Source organism: Tribolium madens, unplaced genomic scaffold (assembly GCF_015345945.1).
Source record: "Tribolium madens isolate multiple individuals breed KSU strain unplaced genomic scaffold, Tmad_KSU_1.1 Scaffold_91;HRSCAF=231;Tcas5.2_LG7, whole genome shotgun sequence".
Taxonomy (NCBI): Eukaryota; Metazoa; Arthropoda; class Insecta; order Coleoptera; family Tenebrionidae; genus Tribolium; species Tribolium madens.
In genome coordinates, this window is record NW_025401063.1 from 7,823,615 (window position 1) to 7,846,253 (window position 22,639).

At 32.6% G+C, this 22,639-nt stretch overlaps 8 protein-coding genes across 8 annotated transcripts; 1 reads left to right on the plus strand and 7 right to left on the minus strand.

Annotated features, from left to right (window-relative positions):
• Positions 1–65: 65 nt before the first annotated feature.
• LOC123011053 (3'(2'),5'-bisphosphate nucleotidase 1) lies at positions 66–1,725 on the minus strand. Its single transcript, XM_044408317.1, has 6 exons — positions 1,591–1,725; positions 1,403–1,540; positions 1,233–1,352; positions 1,049–1,186; positions 718–1,002; positions 66–664 (listed from the first exon to the last, which is right to left on the minus strand). Exons 1-6 carry the CDS (start codon positions 1,597–1,599, stop codon positions 407–409), a joined length of 948 nt encoding a protein of 315 aa, XP_044264252.1. The 5' UTR covers positions 1,600–1,725; the 3' UTR covers positions 66–406.
• Positions 1,726–2,038: 313 nt separating this feature from the next.
• Positions 2,039–4,142, minus strand: LOC123011051 (origin recognition complex subunit 1). The gene is made up of 6 exons (XM_044408314.1): positions 3,342–4,142; positions 3,132–3,294; positions 2,963–3,082; positions 2,787–2,905; positions 2,376–2,733; positions 2,039–2,324 (listed from the first exon to the last, which is right to left on the minus strand). The coding sequence occupies exons 1-6, from the start codon at positions 4,058–4,060 to the stop codon at positions 2,091–2,093; spliced, it is 1,713 nt and encodes a 570-aa protein (XP_044264249.1). The 5' UTR covers positions 4,061–4,142; the 3' UTR covers positions 2,039–2,090.
• A 111-nt stretch (positions 4,143–4,253) lies between these two features.
• Positions 4,254–5,008, minus strand: LOC123010428 (biogenesis of lysosome-related organelles complex 1 subunit 6-like). The gene is made up of 4 exons (XM_044407314.1): positions 4,875–5,008; positions 4,713–4,823; positions 4,486–4,660; positions 4,254–4,441 (listed from the first exon to the last, which is right to left on the minus strand). The coding sequence occupies exons 1-4, from the start codon at positions 4,907–4,909 to the stop codon at positions 4,328–4,330; spliced, it is 435 nt and encodes a 144-aa protein (XP_044263249.1). The 5' UTR covers positions 4,910–5,008; the 3' UTR covers positions 4,254–4,327.
• Positions 5,009–5,042: 34 nt separating this feature from the next.
• On the minus strand, positions 5,043–6,091 carry LOC123010427 (pyroglutamyl-peptidase 1). Its single transcript, XM_044407313.1, has 4 exons — positions 5,952–6,091; positions 5,627–5,882; positions 5,336–5,571; positions 5,043–5,277 (listed from the first exon to the last, which is right to left on the minus strand). The coding sequence occupies exons 2-4, from the start codon at positions 5,816–5,818 to the stop codon at positions 5,103–5,105; spliced, it is 603 nt and encodes a 200-aa protein (XP_044263248.1). The 5' UTR covers positions 5,819–5,882; positions 5,952–6,091; the 3' UTR covers positions 5,043–5,102.
• On the plus strand, positions 6,024–8,122 carry LOC123010424. Its single transcript, XM_044407311.1, has 3 exons — positions 6,024–7,337; positions 7,389–7,792; positions 7,846–8,122. Exons 1-3 carry the CDS (start codon positions 6,110–6,112, stop codon positions 7,924–7,926), a joined length of 1,713 nt encoding a protein of 570 aa, XP_044263246.1. The 5' UTR covers positions 6,024–6,109; the 3' UTR covers positions 7,927–8,122.
• On the minus strand, positions 8,114–9,146 carry LOC123010425 (TM2 domain-containing protein almondex). The gene is made up of 4 exons (XM_044407312.1): positions 8,956–9,146; positions 8,823–8,902; positions 8,472–8,775; positions 8,114–8,421 (listed from the first exon to the last, which is right to left on the minus strand). The coding sequence occupies exons 1-4, from the start codon at positions 9,038–9,040 to the stop codon at positions 8,180–8,182; spliced, it is 711 nt and encodes a 236-aa protein (XP_044263247.1). The 5' UTR covers positions 9,041–9,146; the 3' UTR covers positions 8,114–8,179.
• A 214-nt stretch (positions 9,147–9,360) lies between these two features.
• Positions 9,361–12,650, minus strand: LOC123011407. The gene is made up of 4 exons (XM_044408817.1): positions 12,516–12,650; positions 10,204–10,519; positions 9,733–10,155; positions 9,361–9,675 (listed from the first exon to the last, which is right to left on the minus strand). Exons 2-4 carry the CDS (start codon positions 10,516–10,518, stop codon positions 9,517–9,519), a joined length of 897 nt encoding a protein of 298 aa, XP_044264752.1. The 5' UTR covers position 10,519; positions 12,516–12,650; the 3' UTR covers positions 9,361–9,516.
• A 309-nt stretch (positions 12,651–12,959) lies between these two features.
• Positions 12,960–20,190, minus strand: LOC123011406 (E3 ubiquitin-protein ligase TRIM71). The gene is made up of 4 exons (XM_044408816.1): positions 19,933–20,190; positions 16,818–17,143; positions 16,456–16,763; positions 12,960–15,411 (listed from the first exon to the last, which is right to left on the minus strand). Exons 2-4 carry the CDS (start codon positions 17,106–17,108, stop codon positions 14,094–14,096), a joined length of 1,917 nt encoding a protein of 638 aa, XP_044264751.1. The 5' UTR covers positions 17,109–17,143; positions 19,933–20,190; the 3' UTR covers positions 12,960–14,093.
• Between the last annotated feature and the right edge of the window lie 2,449 nt (positions 20,191–22,639).

Consider the following 22,639-nt stretch of genomic DNA (forward strand, 5'->3'; position numbering starts at 1 on the left):
GAAAGATAACACATAGACTAAATAGAGTTATGAATTCCTTTAGGCAGTTATAGACAACAAATATGATCAATCAAGAAAATTTTAATTTCGGTAGAACAATGTTTTCTTTGTTTAAAAATAGATAGAATTAACATAAAGAAGCAGCTAATCTATGTACATACAGAAAATGCATTAAAATATGAACATTAGATAACACAGAAAAAACCTAAAGATTATCACTGTTTTTCTCCATCAAAGATCACACAAAATTACAGTGTCATCGTACACAAAACGAAATTATGTAACTACAGACATGAATGTTTTATTGTCGGGAAAACAACCTGTTTGCTGATTCTTTTTATTGCCCATTTTGTAACATAAATACATCAAATGATTAGAAGATAAGAATTAAAAACCGCCAAAGACATCACTTGAGTTTGTCTTTAACTTCTTGTGGTATTTTTGATAACAAATTTTCATGGTCAATGCCACTCACGGTAGCAAACACTCCTCCTGTATTTGGATGCTGAACGTCTTTGCTGTAATTGTAAGAATTGCCATGCATATCTGTCAATTTGCCCCCAGTTGCGACCAGCACTGCTTCAGGGGCACATGTGTCCCATTTTTTGCAGCCTTTGCTTGCAAAAACATAAGCATGGGCTTTGCCCTCAATCAGTAATAGCACCTGAAGACACGAATCATTTACAAAACCAATTAATTAAGTAGGTAGAGTTATACTTTGTGACCTGCACCTCCAACTTTGATTATTTCGTCTGGATTTAGAGCCTCCAGGGCTTTCTGGACTGTGCTGTCAGAGTGCGATCTTGTGGTGGTAAGAATAAGTTTGCCAGGGGGTGCCCCTTGGGGGTCGAAACCTCCGACACCCATTCCGACTAATCCCCATATTGTGCGGCCTATCAAATTGCCGCTTTTGTAATTGTAGTAGGGTTGGTGTATGACACCAGCAATGGGTTTGCCTTTCACAGATAAACCTACTAATACTGTGACATGTTCCAAAAGGCCCTAATTAAATTGAATTAAAAAACAATTGGAATAAATTTATAACAACCTGAGTGTACTCTGACGTGCCATCAAGTGGGTCCACCCAGACCACAATATCGTCTTTTGTTACGGCAGAATACTCCTGGGGGCACTGTTTTGAGATTACTACTTTGTCATAATCTGTTACAATCCAGTCACTTGGCACCTGAAAAACTTGTTTGAGAAATTAAAGTAACAAAATTTTAACTTACTTCACAATTATTTGTCCCTTCTTCTCCAATTATAGTCAAATCTGGATATTGCTGAGACAAAGATGCCACAATACAACGTTGTGCAGATCTGTCTGCTTCAGTTTGAAGATCATTGATTCCCTATAGTAAAAATTTAAATTTCTATTTTTAGCAAAATAACACAATCATACCTTGTCAACAATTCCTAAGTCTCCCCTAGCCATTATATCTCTTATTATTTTTCCAGCCCTGTTGGCCGCAGTTACAGAGGATGCCAGTAAACGCAAAATTAGAGGAGCGCTTTGAGCCATTGTATTTCCTTCTGCAAACTAAGACACAATCTTAATGTACAGTCTCATAACCCTGTAAAATTAATCACTTTTTGCATAGCTTAAAACTTGACCTTATTAAGTTACGCACGACTTCTCGTTCAAATTCTTTTTCATTATAACCGTAACCTTGTCTTTGACAATTGTACAAACTAGTTAAAGATAAAGAGATAAATGCTTGTCTTACACTAAATAAATAACCGCTGAGCTCGTTTTTCTAGACACAATAACACAAGAGGTTTAAAGTGATAAAAAAATTCTTTATACAAACTGAATTTTAGACGTCATAGTTTATGCCATGTAAAAAGTTGCTTTCTAGAATGTGTACCTGTTTTCGAGTCAATAATTAATCCAAATAAGCCAATTTTTTAAGAAATATTTTTGTATTTTGACACTTATGTATGTTTATCCATTTTTTGAAGGTTAGGTTTTTTGAAAGGAGTGGCAAGGTTATAAAAATCAATTTTCCTAAAATAATCAAATAATTTCAAAAAACTGTGACAGATGAAAGAGTTTTATTCAAGTCTTACTTTGATTAAAAACATAAAAATCATTCTTCTTTAAGTGCATAATACACATCGTCAGGGCTCACATTTAAAATAATCCTTTCATCAACATCATGACATTTTTGGTCCACAAGTAACAATCGGCACGCTCCCAGTTTTGATATCGCGCGAAGAGCAATCGTGCAAGAAACTGAATTAAAACCATTTACAGCACATAAAGACACTAACATTTTATAAACATTTGAAAAAACCGTTTCTTCAATTCCAGTGCGTTCAACCTAAAACACTTCTTAATAAAATACAATGTAAAATTTTAAAATTCTCCATACTTCTGAAATCACAGCCTGAAGAATATACTGTTCTAAGCGTGAACAATTTTTTATTGCCCTAACTTTTGGCTGAGTTATCATGGCTTTTAGAGCCTCATTAACGTGAGACATGGTCACTAAAGTGTCATCGCCTTCAACTTCAGCGATTTCTGCTGCTCTTCTACATATATCCAAAGCTCTTCTTGCATCACCAGAAACTGACGCAACTTTCCTCGCCACTAGTTGCACAGCATCTGGATTGAAACTGTTGGTTCCAAAAAGACGCTTTGTTACTATTTCTTGCAACTGCTTATGTGTATATGCTTGAAAGGTGAGTCTGGTCAAGCCTAAACGACTTGTTACCCTATTCATCAACAGTCTACAAATATTTATGGTTATTTTTTGTAATACACCGATTAATTTAAAATTTACCTTTCAGGTAAATCCATTGTGTTTGCAATGGTAATCACAATTAATTGAGTAATAGATTTGGTGGGCCAGTCTAGAATGTTATATACAACATCTTGCCTTTTGGTACAAATAATGTCTAACTATAATTTTAAAAAAATCAATCAATGATCTTTTATTTCACCTGCAAAGTTTCTTACTTCATCTACCAATAAAATGATAGGTAACTTCATTTTTTTCGCTTTCTTTGTGAATATTTCTTCCAAAGTATTTTGAGCTTGTTCCCAAGTCACTGTTTTTCCAGTTAACTGTTTCACAATCTAAAAAAATATATAAAAAATGATACAACAATGCCTTTATTTTATTTACTTCAACATAAGCCTGTCTGGGTTCTGTTAATTTCATTCCATTTAAATTCACATACTGGAAATTAGGAATTTCTCCAGTTTTAACAGCCTTTAATAAATGATTAATAACACTTGTAACAGTTGCAGTTTTACCAGTCCCCGGTACTCCAGAAATATACATACACCTAAATAAAATACTTAGGAAACCAGCTAAACATAATTTAAAAATTACCCTCCACATTTATCAAGTAATTTTCCTTCTAAAAAACTGAGAATATCTTCATGTTCTTTTTCTCTGCAAGGCAAGTCTGTTGGTATATAAGAAACATGCAACTGACTTCTGGCCATTTTAAGAGGAGTGTTATTAAGCTCTACTGCTTTAATTCTAGACTGAACTTTAGGAGTAATAGTTCCTTCCCTGATCTGCTTAATTGTACTCCTTGGTGTAGCCTTTTTAGACGAATTTCGTGGCGTTTTCGGTGTCTTACTACCATCATTAAACACATCTTTTTCAAGCAATTTATTTTTAACCGGTGTGAAATGAAGTTCTTCAATTCCTCTAACTGTCTTTTTCGGTGAAACATATACATCAGTGTATTTTGCTGGATATTTAACTTTACGCTTGCCTAAAATTCTGCTTTTTGCAACGCAGTCATCCTCAGATTCAGAACTCTCGTAGTAGAAAAGTGGACGGCAAGTCATGTTTTTCTTATCAATAATTAAAGTGATTTTTTCATTTTTCTTCTGTCCTTTTGCGGGAGTTGATCCACTTTTTAAAACCTTTGTAGGTGATAAAGGCTCTTGTTCACTAGCCCCAAAAGAGCTGTTTAGATTACGTTTAACCGAACTTCGTAATCGTGGCGAATAGAAGTTTGTATGAATGGGAGTAGCTGGAGTAGTGTCTCCTCTTGATTGCAAACGCAAAGATTTTCTTGTGGACATATTCAACATTAAATTCACAACACACTTATTAATAAAATAAACAAATAACAAGCAACTGAAGAACCACCTGTTGTCAAATATACCCGTTGACAGTTTATTTTGGCGCGATTTTTAGGGATTTTTTGTCGATCCCTTAGGGACTTTTTATATTACAGTATTAAAATTGGAGGCACATTCAAAAAGTTTAATAAAATAATTGAAATAGATTTAAATAATCTTTATTACATAATAATTGCACATTTGTATAAACTTTTAATCTTTGTTAAATAGAAATAATTACGTAGTCTTGTGTTTTCCAATCAAATCTTGCTCCATTTTTATATCAGCTTCTTTTTGTTGTCTAATATATTCCTGTTTTTCTTTAAATTGTTGAATTTTTAAGGCACGTTTCTAAAACAACCTTTGATTATTTTCTTTTCAAAATAAAAACCAACCTTTAGTTTTAAACTTTTATCATGAAGAATTTTCATTTCTCTTTTAATATTTGTTAACTTGCTTTGATACAATTCAATTTTAGCAAACATCTCATTTAGGTCGTCATTATGTTGTGTTTCAGACAAACATAAATTCTCAGTGTGGATTTGGTCAAGTAACACCGTTTCTTTATCTCTGCAATGCCATTAAAATTAGTGTTATTTATTAACATAAGCATGTTTTTTACGTCAATTCTTTTAAAGCTTTTTCAACTTGAGTTAAACTTGGTTCGTACACGTTTAATAGCCCCTGAGTTAAACAAGTAACGGAGCTGTAGTAAGGGTTTTCATTTGAATTTCTGAAACCAAATCATTAAATACCAGTGAAATAATAAATTTCTTAAAAATACGTAAGAACGGGCTCATTATTTGTTTCGTTACGCATATTATTACAAAAAGTATAAAAAATATTTTCCTCAAATTGAAACTTTAAAAGGTTATGTACACAATCTTTTAGGGAATTTTCACTTTAGGATATGCAAATTGGAGGCACATTCAAAATAATAAAGATAAATAACTAAAGGTAACGGAAACAAGTTTAATAAACTTGTGATTTTTTAATACATCATAATTGTACATTATGCTTCTTCAATACATTTAGCTCCCTGTTTAAGAGCACACCGGATCACTTCCAAAATACCACTAGCAAGTTCTTCAGCAGAATATGGTTGTCCTAGTGGAGGAACATGAATGAACATAGTTTTATCTTTACCAATACTTAAAGATGTATAAAACACGTATTCACAAAGATACCTTCAATTCAAAAATTAAGATTAATATACGAAACTGAAACCACATTTATTTATCAGACCTTCCAGCATTTTCAGATACACAAGCTTTGGTGGACACATTGCAGTTCAAATGATCACAAATATCTTTAACATTGATGCCCGCTTTCAGGTATTTTTCCGTACACTCTGCTGAACATTCAGTTCCCTTAATTGGTTTCTTACCAAAAACATCAGTTCTTATGTATCCATCTTTATGGGCATAAGTTTCTAAAGTAATTTTATCCGCAAGAGCTGAAACTCCGACGTGGATGACTAACTAAAAATATAGTAAAATAAAAAAAACGGAAATTTAGTACAAAGCCAATTTATACTGCTGGATCGTATTCTTTCCACATAAGGTGTATTTTCTTGTCGACAGTGTCATATGATACTGATATTTCTTCTTTAATAATAGTGTAGTTATCAATTTTTGGTGGTAATAATTTTACAGACTCCCAACTTGCGTTTATTGAATGATCGCCAAATGGGCCAAATCCTGTTACAATTATGTTACCTGAGGTCATTTTTAGGTGGAAGGACGACTGTCGGACTACTTCAAGTTATCACAGATTTCCATCCTAAAGTGTACTACATACGTAATTAATATTCATCATTGTTTCATTATCTCTTGTAATTTTATATTATTTGAGTACTTACTTAAAAAATAAATAAAAGATAAAAATATTCCTTTTTTAGTAAACTTGTACGTAGGCAGACAACTATACATGAAAGTTCCACCTATTGCCTAAAGTAGACTTGTGACCTAACCTAAAACTTCGTGAATATGTGAGAAAATTTATTCAGGCATAATTAAGATGCGTTTATTATCAAAGTCTGCATCATTATTATCAAATTATGCCGTGAAAGTAACCAGTTTTCAGTTGCGAAATTTTGCAAAAGCCCTAAGTAAGGAACCAATGGCCCTGAACCAAGAAACTCTCACAGGTAGACTTTTATTATATTTAAATATTGATAAAGAGCAAAGTACAAATCCAATAATTCCTGCAACAAAAACTTTCAAGAACATACGTCAGAATATAAACCATATGTACAAGTTAAACACCCCAGAAATCATAGAAATAACAAGCAGCTTGACCACCCAAAATATTCCAGGGAGTGAGCTTGATTTCATATTAAAAGAACTTGATGTAGAATATACACTAAGACTGCCAGAGTTATCAGTGAGAGATATTTTACAATTGCTAAATGTGTATATGTGTGTGGCCCAAAATCAAATCAGTGAATATAAGTTTTATAATAAAGCGCTGAACGCGTTGAATGATTCGTTAACTACTTTAGATAAGAAACAATTGTTGCAATTTATTTTCTACTTGGGTGTTAAGAAGAAATGTCTTGAATCACAAACAATGCTGCGGCAGTGCCAGAAAACGATGACCAACGAATTTATTGATAGTTTAACAAGTGAGGAATTGTGTATCATTTGTATTTCAACGTTTAAAACTAGCACTAAAATAATTAATAAAACATTATTGAACAAAGTCAAGAAATACATTGATGGCAACTTATCTGTGTTAGAAGATTTTCCTTTATTTGTAACTTTAGTTAAGACATTGAGGCATAATCGCTGCCAAGATGATAATTTGCTCAACACGATTTCCTACGCTGTTATTTTTAATAAAACGTATTCTTACACTTTTTCAACGATATGCCACATTTTGGCCCTCTATGCCGATTATTTCTATTACGATAAAAACCTCTTTAAAATATTCATACAGCAGTGTTTAGAGCAGCTCACTGATTGCGATTTTGTCTCAAAAAATATTTATGTAACCCACCAACTGAGGGCTAAAGACATTAAACGGTTATTGTGGGTATTAAGCATGTTTAGTGATTTGAAACTAGTAAATCGAAATATTTTGAAAACCCTCTTTATCCCGAAAATTATTGAACGAATTGAGGGTCAAGAAATTAACAAGGATGTCTCCTCCTTGGTTGACATCATGCTTTATTTGTGGATGCTCAATTGTCATCCACATGAACTGGTGCCTTATGTCTTCACCAAAGAAAATGCTCAATTGTTACGTAAGTCTTGTTGCATCAGCGCTTTTGGAATTATTGAAAATTGTTTTTTAGACAAGGATTACAAGAACAATTTAAGACTGAATTTATTATTGTATGCAATTTTAATCGAAGATCCTGAGTTATCAAAAAAATTACCTATTAAGGCTCCAACTGAACGCAAGCACGATTATACGAGTTTTTTTCAATTACGCAAAAGACCACTGTTTGAGAGGTTGTTGAGAAACTTAGATAAAATTAAAAAGGATTTAAATATTAGTAAATTCGAATTGTCCTATGCAGTTCCACATATGAATATTGTCGGGATTACTGGATATAGAAGTGGAGGAACCAAAGCTGTGCATATAGAAGTTTTAGATCAGTACACTCAAATAAGAAATCTCGAATATGATGTTCCTGTAGGATTAATGGCGATGAAGTTAAGACTGTTGGACCAGTTTGAGGAGGGTGTTTTAGTGGTAATTTAATTTTTCTTATTGGATTACAATAATTAAGTTAAATGTGTTTACAGGTTTCTCAGAGAGAGACGGACGACATGACGGATGCCGAATTAATAAATTTTTTATTAGATGAAATAAAATTGATTTGTTGACGTTATTTTGAGTTTAATTAAGTACAATTTATTCTACAGGGGTTGTTGTATTTTTTTTATCGTTTAGTTAGTTTGAATTTTGTATTACCATAAAAGCTAGTCTTGCAAGTATTTCCCTATGTGGATTTTAATTTATTTTAAGCATTTTACCTTACAGTGTGTTACCCAATGATACATAAAACAACTGTTAATTTATTATAACTTGTTTTATTACTAAAATATTCACACTTTACATCCTTAATAAATTATTGGCTTAAATATAGAGGGAGCCATCAGCAGGCCCCAAATAATGCAACGAAATTAAAATAACGTCAATAATCGTCCACACACCGAGTCCCCCAAAACTAAACAGTTTCCCAATTCCTTCTTGCCAATGACCCAAATAAAATCTATCAGCCCCAAAGCCTCCCAATGTGATGCTTAAAATCAAAGCCGTCGTCCAACGATAACCACCAGTCCAATTGCACAAAACATTTTTATTAAAAGTGCGATTACCTTGAATTAATTTTAATAAATCAGGGTTTTCCAACATTATAATAACTTACCAAGACACAAAACATCACTTTTTACTGTACAATTGGTGGTGTAAGTCATTCTAGGGGACGCAACTGAGTTACAATTCGCTTTCAAATCACACGTGTGTTCCCAAGATTCAGTTTGGTAGCAGTAACGACAAAGTAAATGCTTTTTAAATGTCTTTTCACCATTACATTTCACTGTGGGTTGCACGGTACATATTGTGACCATTTTTTCACCATAAGTACACTTTGGGGTAATGTCACACCTCAGACAATCAGGATGTAAGTCTTTGCAATCCATGTTTAAAGGACAGGGCAGAGTTGAATCTACCTACAATGAGAAAGTAATAAATTTGTTCTTTTAAGTCAATATTTTACATTTTGAACCACTTCTTTTTTTTCTGAAATATTCTTGCTCTTTGAGGTTGTTTCACGTGTACCATCTAGTGTATTATCAGCTAGAATCAAAGGAATTCAATATGACTATTATGATTTAAATGCATAAACAAACCCATTTGAATAAGATTTACATTGTTGATGATAACGGAAAGTGTGATAAATGTTGCCTGTCGTATATTTAAATGTAGACATCGCATTATTGGTTTTCTGAAAACTACTAATAATTTTTTGAGGATAACAAATAAACAACAAACGTATCAGAAAAAGTTAGGTTAAATAAGTAATTGACAGCTGTCATTTAACGAAAAGCAGCAACCAGTAATACACAATTAAAACTAAAAACCGCTAAAGAAAATATTTTTTTTTGCGAAATATGCGAATAGAAAGGAGCATATATGCTTACGTCCGCTTTGATTAACGTTTTAATTACTTTTTTGTTTCTAGTTTATTACCTTATTACTTTTACAAAGCTATTGTAAGGAAAAGGTCAGTAGGTGACTAATGAAAAGGTCTAAAGTTTATTTTAAATTTTATTACTCAATTAAACAAACATCATTACAAAGTCTGATCGCAACATTAATTACAATTTCAAATGATATACGCTACTCGTATATTTCAGGCTTGTTCTCATTTTTGATAAATATCTAACGTAATAACTTTAAAATTAAGTCACTTATTTTTGGGAAAAAAACCGCTGTGTTAAATACTGCGGTCTTCTCTGTTGGAGAGGTATATTTACTTCATTTGGAGACCTAAATACTTGACTTAGAGAAGGTTCGGGTCTAAATGTGGGTCGGTGTACTTGTTCAGGTTCTTCCTGTTGGACCCTCACCTACGACAAATGATTAAATCAGTCATAAATTATAATTAGAAAAAATAATTTTCATACAGAGTTTCTGTGGTGATTAGGCTGACGATTTTCTTGATCATTTTCCCGCTCTTGGTAATAGTTTTCAGGATAAAACCTTTCAGAGTATCTTAAAGATACGTTGGGTTTTTGTTGATATTCTTCTAAATTAACGGGTTTGTAAAGGTAGTCATTAACAAAATGAAATTGTGACGACTTTTCACAAATATTGTCACCACCTGGAGGCATGCAAATAAGATGGACTTGATGGAAAGTAAACCCTTCGGGGCATATCCACGAATGTTTGGCGTTGTCTTGGCAATAGTGGAACACCTCGCATCCTAAATCCTCATCAGCATAATATCCAGTATTTTTACCATCACACACAAATTTTGAATTTGGCAACAAGAGACTTAACCTGTCCGGTTCCTCGATTTCCTCTTCTTCCAATTGTTTTGGGTTTTTCTAAATTTTTGAAAAGTGTGACTTTATTCAATAAAAAGTCGGTTTTACCTCTCTGAGTCCGTCTTTTTGATTGGCAAATTGTTGTGGTCCGTTTCTGTTACCTCGAACTACCTGCTGGACTTTCTGTTTAACCGGAATTGCATTCTGGTAAACAAAAGGGTAATTTGCGGGTTGTTCTTGAGTAGCAGATGGACGCGTATCTTCATATTCGACTTGTGAAGTGAAGGGAGAAGGAGATTTTTGGTTGAATCCTCGAGAGTGGACTTGTCTGGGATAATTGGGTAATTCCGTCTCTACGGTTTTCGGAAAACCGTGAATTAAATGAGCCATGATGACTAACGGAACTATTGTCAGATGTAACATCCTGTAAGAAGTAGAGCATTAAAGAGTTTTATTTATTGATCTTTTACTTGTGTCGAGTAAATATAATTAGTGGCATGTACTGACGGTAATTTAAATATTTATGCTAGTGGAGAACTTTTGAACCGTGTAAGATATTACATTTTCTCTAATTTATTACTGGAGTATGAAGTATACTTTTATTCGACATTCAAATTTTAATAATGATGTCCAACGATATTGCCAAAAGCAATATTTTAATTTAGAAAATTAGGTCGCCACCCTCTGATGGACTTCTTTTCTGTTTCAACAACCTTAGTTTCGCTTTCCCTTTGAAGATCGCTTAAAAACCACTAAAAACACGAAATTATTAACCTTTGCGTGTTTATCGCTTCATGTTTTTAACCCACTTCTGGAACAATCTTTACGAATTTTGATAAATGTAAGAAATTAGGTAAGTACAACTAACCGTATTACCTACAAAAAAAATCTTAAACTGCAATAAGTGAAAGTTTATCTGACAATAATTATGAATGCTGTTGTGTTAAGTATAAATAAGTGGTACAAAAGTGGCAATTTTATTGATGTGGCTTTCACTGCAATTTTAGCCGAGATTTAGACGAAATTGCATCTTGCATCAAAAAATTGCGATAACATGTGAGAACTCGATCTGTTTTAGTAATAAATTTTTAATTGGCGTATTTTATTCTTTGCACAATGACGCTTCTCTTATTCGCAACAGTAAAGGAATTATATAACTTTTCTCATAAATAATTTATTTGGATTAGTTGATTGTGAAGATTGAAGTTTTTAATGTTGGTCGATTGTTCGCTCTCTCCCAAGTCCACACCCTTTTATGTTACAAAATTTTGTCTCAAGACAAGTGTCGGAACTTTCCTTAAACTTTGCATACAACACCTGCGCCCATTTTTTGCACATAATGCTCATAAAAATTAAATTTGGGAGTGATGACTGAGAAAGTGTTTCCATTGTCTTGGACTAGACTCATAAATTTGACCATCACAGTCAGAACAAGATTTTCAAATAAAATGCAAATCCTGTTTCTCTTTTTTTAGGAAGTAAAATGGTTTGAGGTTCCACCAAAAAATAAATTAGCAAAAGCGTATTTCTTGTTGTTCTTTTATTTTTTCTTATGCTTTCTCTTTCTTGATCATTGATTCGATCGCTGAAATTTTAATCGTTACTTTTACTTAACTTTTTTTTTAATTTAAGGTAAAGGTCTCGGTCAAAGACTTAAGTAATAAATACTTTATACTTTAAGCAGATATTTGTAGTTGATTAAATAACTTGTATCTCAAAAAAATAAGGTAGTGCATGACATTATGTAATATATAGTTGCGTAATAACAATTATCTGAGCTAATTATATCAGTTATGACAATAATGCACTATGAGGCGGAAGAGAACGGCCATTAGCAAATATTTGTGCTTAATATTTGGCAAATGTAATTTTTGTTTAAAAGGATTTTACTAATTTATTATTTTATTACCGATTTCTATATTTTATTGCAATATATTATACCGTTATTCCTTTTTGGAAAATTCTTGGAATGCAATAAACATTCATACGTGCTTATTACACATTAGACATTTTTAAGTTGTTGGACAGACTTTCATAGAATGCAACGACTTTCCGCAATATGTAATACAATTGTATATAATTATCTATAAACATTTAAGATGAGAGCATAAAAGATTAATTGCATATCCTATTTCACCTTCAACTATTAATAATGAATACAGCACAAATTATTTATTACAATGTGTCAAGAAATTGTTGTGGTTAAAAATAATATTTACAATAATTCAGAAGTGTATACTGTGTACAATTATTAATTTTGTTGGATTAAGTATTTAATTTTCTTTGTGATTAAAGAAAAAAATAAATTAGGAAAACACGATACGCCTGATTTTAATTTGATTTAAAAATTTGTATGATTTTTTTATTGTAAAAATTATTTTTTTACTTTTTAAATATAAATCTGATCTAAAGACACTCACGTCGTTGTGATGTAGTCCCTTCAACGTAACTATAACACACTGCTTCAGAATCACAACACCACTTTAGCAGAGAAATTTGTATCTAAATAACTTCTTGTAAGAAAGCATGTCGACATAGTGGGGATTGTCCAGTGCCTTTACTTTCGTCACCTTTTTTTCAACAATCTTACACAAATATTTGGTTCGGTAAATTAAATTAAAGCTTAACATTTTTTATGTAATACCTTTAACTGTTATGTATTAGGAATTAATCATTTTCTGGTAGTTATAGTTTAATAACTTTTTTAAGGTGAGATCAGCGATGAGATACTGAACTGGAGTAAAAGTAAATAAAGGAAAACAAACGCCGGCAGCACAAAAGTGAAAAGGAATTTGGACTGCACAGGTGTGATCCCAGACGGTGATCTCAATAGATTTTGGAAATTTTCGAAAAAAAGACAACTATCGATAGGAACTGTATATTACTTAAATTGCACCACATAAAAAGGTGTATAAAACTAATACAAAATAAAATGAAAATGAATGAAGGACTTGCAGACATGGTCCTGTCGTAACAGCCCTATGAATATTTTTGGCAAGTTTCCACTGGAAAAGCTTACACAATTATTGCAATAAAAATATCAAAAAAGAAAACAAAACATAAAACACAATCGAAAGTACCTAAACAAAAGCCGCATGATATGATACGTTTCTGGTGTCAAGCTCAAAAGAAAAAAAATTGGTATGCACAAATAGTGTCATATCACTGGCTGAAACAAAACATACAAAAACTAATGCTGGACCAAAATAAATCATTAGTAACACCTAAATAAAAGTAAGCATAATCACATGACGTTTCAAGAAGAGTACTTCAGTCATGTGATGGACTCGTAACCTTAATAACTAAGTTAATATCAAATTTTACAAGTAGTCAGTCATTAGTGTGAAAAATATTCGTTAAATATTAATACTTTTCAAGTTTTTAACCTAATAATACTAAAATTATTTTTAAAAATTATTCGTTATTTGTATCATCGGCTGATGATTATAAACACTCCATCAGCGTATTTTATCTTTATAGTTGCTGACAGAGAACCACAGATAGTTTAAAATAATTAAAACATTCATAATACAACAAAATAATTTTGAACATGATAAAATTAAGCATGTTATGCCACACTTTTACTTAACACAGTAGAAATGGTGACTAATTAAAGGTTGTCCACTTAGACAACACCAGGTAACGTTCGAACATTGCTTAGCAAAATATTCCTTTTTTACTACAAGGCTACAAGAGTAAATATCAATTAAATACTAATAGCAACACCGGCTCCAGACTGCTTTTCCTAATTATTGTAGTTAAAAAGGCGCCCCTAGCAAAAAATAGAACTCTATTCACAATCAGTCTTGATTCAGTCTTAATTGGTAACTTACAGGTCCTGAATTGTCGATTGCTAACATATTTACAATGATTCTAATAAACCAAATAAAATAAATTCGCAAAAAGTAACTATATGAGGTCAGTTATTACTCGTACCTGAGGAGTTTCTCTTTGTAGCAACAAACCCTGAGTCAATTCATCTAATCTATGAGCATGTTTCAAAAAACTTGAACCCTTGCATTCGCAAAATCTACGACGATTATGCGCCCTGTTGGACTAAGACAAAGACCACTAGGCCTATCGAATTCCCCGGGACCTTTACCAGACCTTCCCAATTGGAACAAAAAATTCCCAAAACTGTCAAAAACTTGTATTCGGTGATTTTTCGAATCGGCGACAACGATATTCCCCTGATCGTCACAAATAATCCCTTGAGGCCGCAAAAACTGCTTATCTTTCGACCCCTCTTCTCCCAAAAATTGCGCACGGACGAAATCCTTATCAATGATAACAATGCGATGGTTGTTGAAGTCAGTCACCATGACATTGCCGCCAGGAGTAAAGCAAACTCCGCGTGGACAATCAAAGAACTTCCACATGGAGGAGTTGCCTTCGAAACCATACTTGTTGATAAAAGCTCCAGCACCGGTGAACAACTGAATGCGATGGTTGCGAGTGTCGGAGACCACAATGTCCCCTTGGGAGTTGCACGCGACGTCCCATGGGTAGTTAAATTGCCCATTCTGGGTCCCCTTTTCGCCAAAAGTCAAGATAAAAGTGCCGTCCATTTTGAATATCTGGATACGATGGTTATCCTTATCGGCTACCACGATGTGGTTAACGGGACTCACGGTGATCCCTGCGGGGCGCTCGAACTGCCCCAAACCACTCCCTTGTTTGCCGAACTTATACAAAAATTTCCCATTCGAGTCAAAAACTTGAATCCTGTTATTGCTCCGATCTGTCACTATAATATGCCCCAAGCTATTGCAACATACGCCCCATGGGCGGCACAATTGCCCATCTTCCACCCCTTCTTTTGCAAAAATAAGTGGAGAAACCGACCCGACGTGCTTGACCGTCACTTGGTCAACGACACCGTACAGAGGCCGACAATTTTGATTAATGTCAGACATTTTCAAAATTTCGTTTGATTGAATCGCAAGAGGTGTGGAGAGTTCTGGGCCCCAACTCATGGCTGAGCTTGTGTTGATGTTGCCCAAGGAATTGATTGCGGAAAAAAGGCCGTTGTCTACTGCCGTGAAACGAATGTAGTCGTCCTCGCAAGGGAGGAGTTCGGATTGTACGGATCGGATGGATTTTAGCTCGTTGTAGGCTTTTTCGTTGGCGATGATGAATTCGCTGTTGGTAGCGCTGGCGAAAGAGGCGTTGAGGATGTTGGAGACGTAGGTGAGGCGAGCTTGGGCTAAGCGGAGACGCTCCATTTGTGAGAGGAGGCGGTAGGCTTTGAATCGCTGGATTTGCTCGATTTTGCTCACGATTTCTTGGGCGCGGCGTTCTAAAGCCGTTACATATCTGAAAAAAAAAGAGAAAGATGGAATTGGACAGACAGCAGCAGCCGGTATCGCAAAAATACGAAGTTTTCACAACTAAAAAAGTTTTTCAAACAATTATTGCATATCGTCTATTTCTCCTTCAATACAATAAGATGAATATTATAATGTATAAAAGAAAATTTGCTACGGTTGAAAAAACAATATTATAACTCATTTTATAAAAATTCGGGAGAATATACATTGTATTTTATTTATTTTGAATAGATACCTACGTTTATTTTTATTTTCTATTCTGATTTGACGTTCGTGGGTTAATCTGAATCGAGAATTTTAAATCAAGATTAAATTCTGCATAGTGAATCTAAAAGAAAAAACAATTTCGTTTCGGAAGATGTGTTTTCTGTGTACAGAAAATAGCGTTGATTGTCCAACAATATCGAACAGCTTGTGAAAGTGAAACTCAAAACACAAATGCCTTTTACAAAAAACGTAAATTCTGGAGATACTTTAGTCTGTAACTGACATTTATTACGTGATTATTATTACTGAATTAATTAAACAAAGAATTGAACTAGTAGATTATATTTTGCCAATTAGTACCTAGGTACTGGAAAATTTGAAGTTGCAAATTAAACAATATTAGGGATTTAAAAAAATTAATAAATGTATAATAGAAAAAATTTAAAAGATTTTCTATCAAGTAAATCATTGTATAATTAAGGAGACTAAAGTGAAAATACCTTGAGGTTATAGGATAAGTGACATACATGCTTTTCTTAGGTCACCTTACGCAATACTTCTTTGAAAAATAATATGTTATGCAATTTCCCGTTACGTTAATGTTATAAATATTGTTGAAAAGAAAATAGGTAGGGCTACCATTTGATTTAATTTTTAGAAAACTTTCATGGGAATTTTATCAGAACAAGATTTCAGTTAATGTAAACGATGTAACCGCCTTGAATGATTAGAAAGTAATAAATAAGCGCCAGTTATTGTTATTTGGGGTAAACGGCGACAACACGTGATACATACATTTTCACTAGAATTTTTCAATACTTACTTTTTAAAGACGTTTTGCACATCCACCGTCGTCTTTTGCAGCTTGAGATGAATTTTGGTGGACATAAATTTGACATTTTCCATTGCTTCCGCAACTGCCGTCATTGCACTTCTGGTTTCATTATTTAATTTGGTATGCATAAGAATAGTATTATCGCATTCTTGGACATAGGATAACTCGTGCGAAACATGGTCGCTTAGGACACAGTCGCTGCAGGCTGGTGTATAACAAGTTGCACAAAATAGCCTATTAGGCTCTCGATGAATATCACAGATTGTGTTTATTGCGGCGCAAGGACTGTTCCTAGTCTGTAAAAAATCCAGATTTACTTTTAATTTCTTTCATTGTGATTTATTTATTACCTCGGGTGAGCATACCGCCGAGTCGATCGTCGTAGGTGATGAGATAAGGTTATTCGAAAATTTGTTAATTCGGTGGTCTTTGGTTACTCGTACACGTTGGTGGGCTCTCACGCAAGGGTCGCATAAAAGTTCGCTGCAGTCGATGCATCTTGATGTGGCTTTGGCTCCTTCATCGCAGTTCCCACATATGTCTTGCAAAGCCACCGATATGATGTTGCAGACCAAACTGTCCATGTCGTTGCAGTTGGATGCAGACGAGCAGCTGGATGTTGGATTACTGTGGCAAGACATCTTGGGACTGGTGAGGACTTCCTACTGGACTTCGGCTACAAATAAAACAAACAAATAAAACTAAAGTCAGATTGTTTTTTTTTGTTGTGAAAAATGAAAAAACTGTCGTAAGGATCATAGCTCAATAATTCAAGTTTGCTTAATTTTCAAAATTTGTAATCAATCTTTTAATTTTTCAATATAATATTGAATTCGAGTTCAACAAAAGAAAATAACCAAGCTGTGGATTTAACAAAAAGATTTAGAAAATTATACTGAATGTTCTTTAAAAATGTTATGTTGCATTAGACAAAAGGTCTCCTTGTAAAGTAATAAAAAAATATCTACAATATTTTAGTTTGAACCCCCTGTTGATAGCCTAGCTATAATTCTTTGTTATGTAAAAAAAAACAATTTTATAAGCAAAAGAAAAAAACTACTTTATGTTGGAAATAATTCACTCTTAAAAAAATGTTTTGGGTAATTAATTAAATAATGTTTATACAGAATTAAGTGATTACGTGGTGTAGATCTAGTGTTCATAGTAAATTAATTAATTGTTTTATTTTTTCAAATGCATTTACGTGATGAATACTTTTTAAATTGATTCAGCTTGTCTTTTAAAATCGATTTGTTTAGTTACAAATAAATAAAGTAGTTTGGGAAAATAGATTTGATTAATGAAGTGAAAGCAGCCCATAATTCAGGCCAATAATTAATTAGATTCGTTACCAGAAATACTCGTAATTTTTTTTCTTTAGTAAAAATGTTTATGGAAGTTTAAAGCAATATTCAGTTTCTATTTTCCATAATAAAATTCGAAACAATATTTATAATAATTCTTATTATTTTAAAGGAAAGAGACCTTGAATTGTATAAATAACAATTTTTTATTGATTACTTTTAGTTTTAATGAAGAAGTTTCATGTCTTGAGGCTAAAGAAAGCATTCACAAAAAATGAGGGTTTCATAATTATATTATAACTCTTAATTATTGATTTTTTGAATGGCAATACGAGTATAATAGTTACTTTTTATAATTCATTCAGTTATAATACAATTAATAAGTATAGTAGATTTTTTACACTAACTTAAGCTGTTTATTTTTCCATCTAAAAAATATTTTAACAAGCTGTCCAATCAAAGAGTTATTTATTTGTGTAAATTAAAAATAATTTTAAGTGTTTATTGCATTAATTAATCTTCACACCTAATGTGGTAACCATTAACACTTTAAATTACAAAATAATGAACTTAATTTAAAATCAGTCAAGTTAAATCGAACAAAAGTGCATTCTGACACTGATTAATCGATAAAATGATAGTAAACATCTGGTGCATATAAACTAATAAGTTTTCACAATAATAACCTTATTTTTCAAATTAGTAGAAAATCGATTATAAATTGTATTAGAGAAGCAATGTTTGTGATTCTTTAATTGAAATGCAATCAATTTATTGGATGATTTTAAAGATATTATCTCGTTTATACACTTGTTTTATTTTTTACTTGCTAAAAAGAGCAAGGACCTAATCCAACCGCTTTTGTGGTGGTGAATTTTTGCCGAAATGAATCGTGTTACTCCACCAGCAGCCTTGAACAAACATCCCCAACCCCGACCAACCCATAGCAGGTAGAAAAAGCATGAAATTAAAAGCGAATGTCCCTCAATCTTTCAGCCTCTTTACTAATACGGGTATAATAATACGTGAGCCTGCAAAACACCGATGGTCACCAGATGCTGAGATGCGAAACCAGTTTTCCCCAACAATAAATTCACACAATGAACAATTTCGAAACTTTACGGCCCATGCTTTTCAAAATCGACGTCTTTTTACAACAAGTGAACATGTGCACAGTATTGTGACTAGAATTTCCTCTGGCAAAGAGAATCTTTTCGATCCAATAAAAAAAATTCAGATTGGAGGGTGGTTCCGAAGAAATTCGGATTATTGAGTTCTTGGAAAACGAATCAGGGGTGCCGTCACACATGCGCTTTGCCATTTACACCCCCGAACCTCAACAGAGGGGTTCCGCACATAGGGCTCATTAAAAACAACTTATTAACACATAAACAAAAATTGTTTCAAATTAAAAATTTCGAATACTAACGTGTAATTCTTCTCAGCAACCGCCCCTACAGCCACTCAAATTGATCACTGTGCCAGCTGCATCAAACTTGACAGTAATCAACAAATTAGTTATTGTATTGTATTTTTTATGACATACAAAAAGTTAAAAAGAACAACTAAAGAAAAATAATTTTGGGTGGTGTATTGTTGGGAACCACTGCTCTACATCTCGCCCTACATTCATATGAAATTGTTTGCGTAGGTCAGGATCAGAGGTTGCTGCTAGCTTCTATAACGGGACTAGCGCTTTGAGCACGCAGAAGAGGATCGTTAGATTTACTACGACCATTGTGAAACAGAAAAAAGAAAGAAAGAGAACGCAATACGTTTGACTATGGAAAATAAAAACAATTTTAACAAAGTAGGCGCTAATGTCGATATAATTTCGGTTGTATTGCATATTTTTTTCGCTACCACATTTTATGCCTGCGTTTTAAATTATTTGTATTGATGAAATGATGTTGAATATAGGTTATTGCAAAATTCAGCTTTAAAGAATTTATTTAAATAAATGACTCCAGGATTGAGACACCAAACTGTCTATCTAATTATAGTCAAAAATTTTGATATCATACAAATCACTTGCTAAAATTGTATTGTTTTGGATGAGGTTATACTTAAATACTGCAAAATTCGCAAATTGCAAACTAATACTGCACAACTAGACAAATAAATACCCTAGAATAGTACCAAATGTTAGAAAAGAACTCACATAATTCCATAAACCGGCCGTTTGTTGTTGACACACTTCAATATTTTTAACACTACTTATCTCACTTCTGTGCGGTGTGGGTACTGCGACCTTCCTTGGATATCAGGAATTTCGTGCACTTTCTGCCCTTCCCTTGCCCAACTAGGGGTTGCATATCCCTCCCTTCAAAACCATGCGCAGTTCGCATAAATACTCTGCTAATGTTTTACAAATACGGGAAAAGAACGATTTTGACACACCTCTTGTTGCATTTTTTGGGAAATATACTGGTGAAATGTGATAAGCAGAAGAATTAGAGATAAACACTGCTTTTTATCTGGAGGTGTTTTCAACACAGGCAAGGACGCTTAACGCCAATTTTGAGTATTTGTTCCTTGTGGATATTTTTACAAATGATTTAAATTTGACTGAGATTTGATTTGGATTGTATCTTTGTTATCCTGGATAATTTTCTCACAAATAAATACTCCTAACATGTATTAATCCAATCATTCCAGAGTTGTTCATCAATTCATCAATAATATATGAATATTTTTGTATGATAATAATTGTAAGGAATATGGAAATTAACAGAACATTTGAAAATTAATAATTTTATCACAGTTATTCCAAAACAAATTTTTTGCGTTAGCAATTTCATCATGTTTTCTTAAACTAGAAATATTATTTATTTTGAAAAATATTCCCTTTCGATGAGGGTGGCGGTTACAATTATTCATCTGTAAAACGGGCATTATGCTTTCGTAAAGCATAGATAATAAATACCTCTAGAGGACCCTCACTAATCCCTTTTGAAGTTTGATTGTCACGGCTGTTTCGCATCCCGTCTTATCAGCGTCTTTATGATATAACAAGTGGAAACAAAACTATTTCATATTTATATTCCTAGAGATAATTATTAATTATAATAAATGATTACAATTCCAGGAATGTAAAATGACTTGATTACGTTTGTAAATTTTTGCTATTTGTGTCAATTATAAATTTAAGGAGAATAAAAGGCACGTTAATTAACATTTATATGTATGTTTTTTCGATAATTTTACTTTATATTATAAAAACCAAATAACTAGAATTTGTACTTAATTAATATGAGCAGCTGCAGTCACATTGGTATTCTTTGGTGTTCTTTGTAAAATCTTGTCACAGAGTTGAAACAAACGCTCTACGACTTGAGATAAATCTCAACACGCTGTTTCCGCCAAGCTCTTATTAGGGTTGTGATAATTAAAACCGATTCGTTATGGTTTTTTAGCGGCAATATGAGTGCCCAACCGTGCTATAAGGATACGCTATCTTCGTGAACTTTCAAGAGCTACGTAAAAGATAGTTCTTTTACCTACATGTGATAGATTTTATAAGAAAACGAAACACAATTGCGTATAGAATTTTATGTCTAATTAACAAATTAACTAGTGAGATATGTAGGTGTGAGGTTATTATTTTCTTTATTCTTTGATAACATATTTCTCATTTCCGGTGTTCTGATACTGAAATTTCTCTGGGGTAATTAATCAAAAATTATTTTTATAGTCAGGAAATAGCAAAGACAAGTTTTGAAAAACAATATTGTTTTACTGTTGAGAAATTTATTTTTGTTCTTTCGCTAGAGAGATAATTTTATGGACTTAAATACATTTTAGTAATAAAATAAAAATTTTATGCTTTATGACCAAGGTCCAGCTTTACATAAGTAGGTAATAAAATTAAAATGAAAGACGAAACACGTGGAGATCCAAAAACCCTCTCGAAAAGTTCAAGGGAATGTACAGTCGAACAAAATGAAAATGACGCCTCAATAAACCAGCCCCTGCTGGGTGCCGACCCTTCTAACCACAACCAGGCAGGGTCGTAAATTATCGGATTGTAAACTTGACGTAGTTTCAAGATAAATTCCTTTAGGAGCCGGTTTACAGAAAACAAAATGAAAATTTAATTCAGAATTAAACTAATTCGAATTAAGTTGCCATTTATTCTGCATTGACAAAGGTCAAGTTAAATGAAAATGTAATTTTTTTAATAAAAAATTTAACAAACCATTTTTCAACTATTTTTCAAAATAAAATTATTTTATAAATCAATTAAAATACAAAGTGATCCACAATGACTGAATATGTTGGCAATCCCGACAGTTTATCAAAAAAATATATTACATTAATAATAATTTGTTTTCTTTGTAAATTGTAACTTTCATCTTATTAATGCATAATTTTCTTTAAGAAATGTTTTTTGTTAAATTGTCTATTTATGTAATTAAACATTTTTATTTAATTTAAAAGTATTGCAATTATCAAAAAATAAATTTTGTAGCAAAACTAAAATATTTGAAATAATTTTACCGTTTTTTTCTTGGTTTAGTTAAATAAATAATTTTGATTTGTTTTCAATGACAATTACAAAACTAATAGAAAACTTAGGGCCGGTTTACAGAACGTGTTAATCGCAATTATATTTTAATTCGCGATTAACTTGACGTTTGTCAATGCAAAATAAATGGCAACTTAATTCGAATTAGTTTAATTCTGAAGTAAATTTTAATTTCCCTTTATGCTCAAAGAATTAAACCACTCGCGGTAAAGGCACACGTGGAATTAAACGTTCGCAAATAAACAATGGTTTAATTCATTTGTTGTTTTACATAAAATCAAGTTTAAAATAGAGAAAGCCTATTTCGTTCAAAAATTATGTTAATTAATTTTATTTTGAA

Coding starts and splice junctions, on each gene's coding strand:
- LOC123011053 (XM_044408317.1), bottom strand. Junction 1,003..1,048: donor GCACGTCAGAGTACACTCAG/GTTGTTATAAAT, acceptor CAATTTAATTAG/GGCCTTTTGGAACATGTCAC. Junction 665..717: donor TTGGAGGTGCAGGTCACAAA/GTATAACTCTAC, acceptor TCGTGTCTTCAG/GTGCTATTACTGATTGAGGG.
- LOC123011051 (XM_044408314.1), bottom strand. CDS start 4,060: ATGTTGAATATGTCCACAAGAAAATCTTTGCGTTTGCAATCAAGAGGA. Junction 3,083..3,131: donor CCAGACAGGCTTATGTTGAA/GTAAATAAAATA, acceptor ATATTTTTTTAG/ATTGTGAAACAGTTAACTGG. Junction 2,325..2,375: donor TTCAGGCTGTGATTTCAGAA/GTATGGAGAATT, acceptor GAAGTGTTTTAG/GTTGAACGCACTGGAATTGA.
- LOC123010428 (XM_044407314.1), bottom strand. CDS start 4,909: ATGCGTAACGAAACAAATAATGAGCCCGTTCTTAC. Junction 4,824..4,874: donor AATAATGAGCCCGTTCTTAC/GTATTTTTAAGA, acceptor ATTTGGTTTCAG/AAATTCAAATGAAAACCCTT. Junction 4,661..4,712: donor AAAGCTTTAAAAGAATTGAC/GTAAAAAACATG, acceptor ATGGCATTGCAG/AGATAAAGAAACGGTGTTAC.
- LOC123010427 (XM_044407313.1), bottom strand. CDS start 5,818: ATGACCTCAGGTAACATAATTGTAACAGGATTTGGCCCATTTGGCGAT. Junction 5,572..5,626: donor GGAAAGAATACGATCCAGCA/GTATAAATTGGC, acceptor CTATATTTTTAG/TTAGTCATCCACGTCGGAGT. Junction 5,278..5,335: donor GTATCTGAAAATGCTGGAAG/GTCTGATAAATA, acceptor TTTGAATTGAAG/GTATCTTTGTGAATACGTGT.
- LOC123010424 (XM_044407311.1), top strand. CDS start 6,110: ATGCGTTTATTATCAAAGTCTGCATCATTATTATCAAATTATGCCGTG. Junction 7,338..7,388: donor AGAAAATGCTCAATTGTTAC/GTAAGTCTTGTT, acceptor ATTGTTTTTTAG/ACAAGGATTACAAGAACAAT. Junction 7,793..7,845: donor TTGAGGAGGGTGTTTTAGTG/GTAATTTAATTT, acceptor ATGTGTTTACAG/GTTTCTCAGAGAGAGACGGA.
- LOC123010425 (XM_044407312.1), bottom strand. CDS start 9,040: ATGCGATGTCTACATTTAAATATACGACAGGCAACATTTATCACACTT. Junction 8,776..8,822: donor AAAAAGAAGTGGTTCAAAAT/GTAAAATATTGA, acceptor TTCTCATTGTAG/GTAGATTCAACTCTGCCCTG. Junction 8,422..8,471: donor AAGTGATGTTTTGTGTCTTG/GTAAGTTATTAT, acceptor AATTAATTCAAG/GTAATCGCACTTTTAATAAA.
- LOC123011407 (XM_044408817.1), bottom strand. CDS start 10,518: ATGTTACATCTGACAATAGTTCCGTTAGTCATCATGGCTCATTTAATT. Junction 10,156..10,203: donor AAAAAGACGGACTCAGAGAG/GTAAAACCGACT, acceptor TCAAAAATTTAG/AAAAACCCAAAACAATTGGA. Junction 9,676..9,732: donor CTAATCACCACAGAAACTCT/GTATGAAAATTA, acceptor CATTTGTCGTAG/GTGAGGGTCCAACAGGAAGA.
- LOC123011406 (XM_044408816.1), bottom strand. CDS start 17,108: ATGTCTTGCCACAGTAATCCAACATCCAGCTGCTCGTCTGCATCCAAC. Junction 16,764..16,817: donor CGGCGGTATGCTCACCCGAG/GTAATAAATAAA, acceptor GATTTTTTACAG/ACTAGGAACAGTCCTTGCGC. Junction 15,412..16,455: donor GTGCAAAACGTCTTTAAAAA/GTAAGTATTGAA, acceptor TTTTTTTTTCAG/ATATGTAACGGCTTTAGAAC.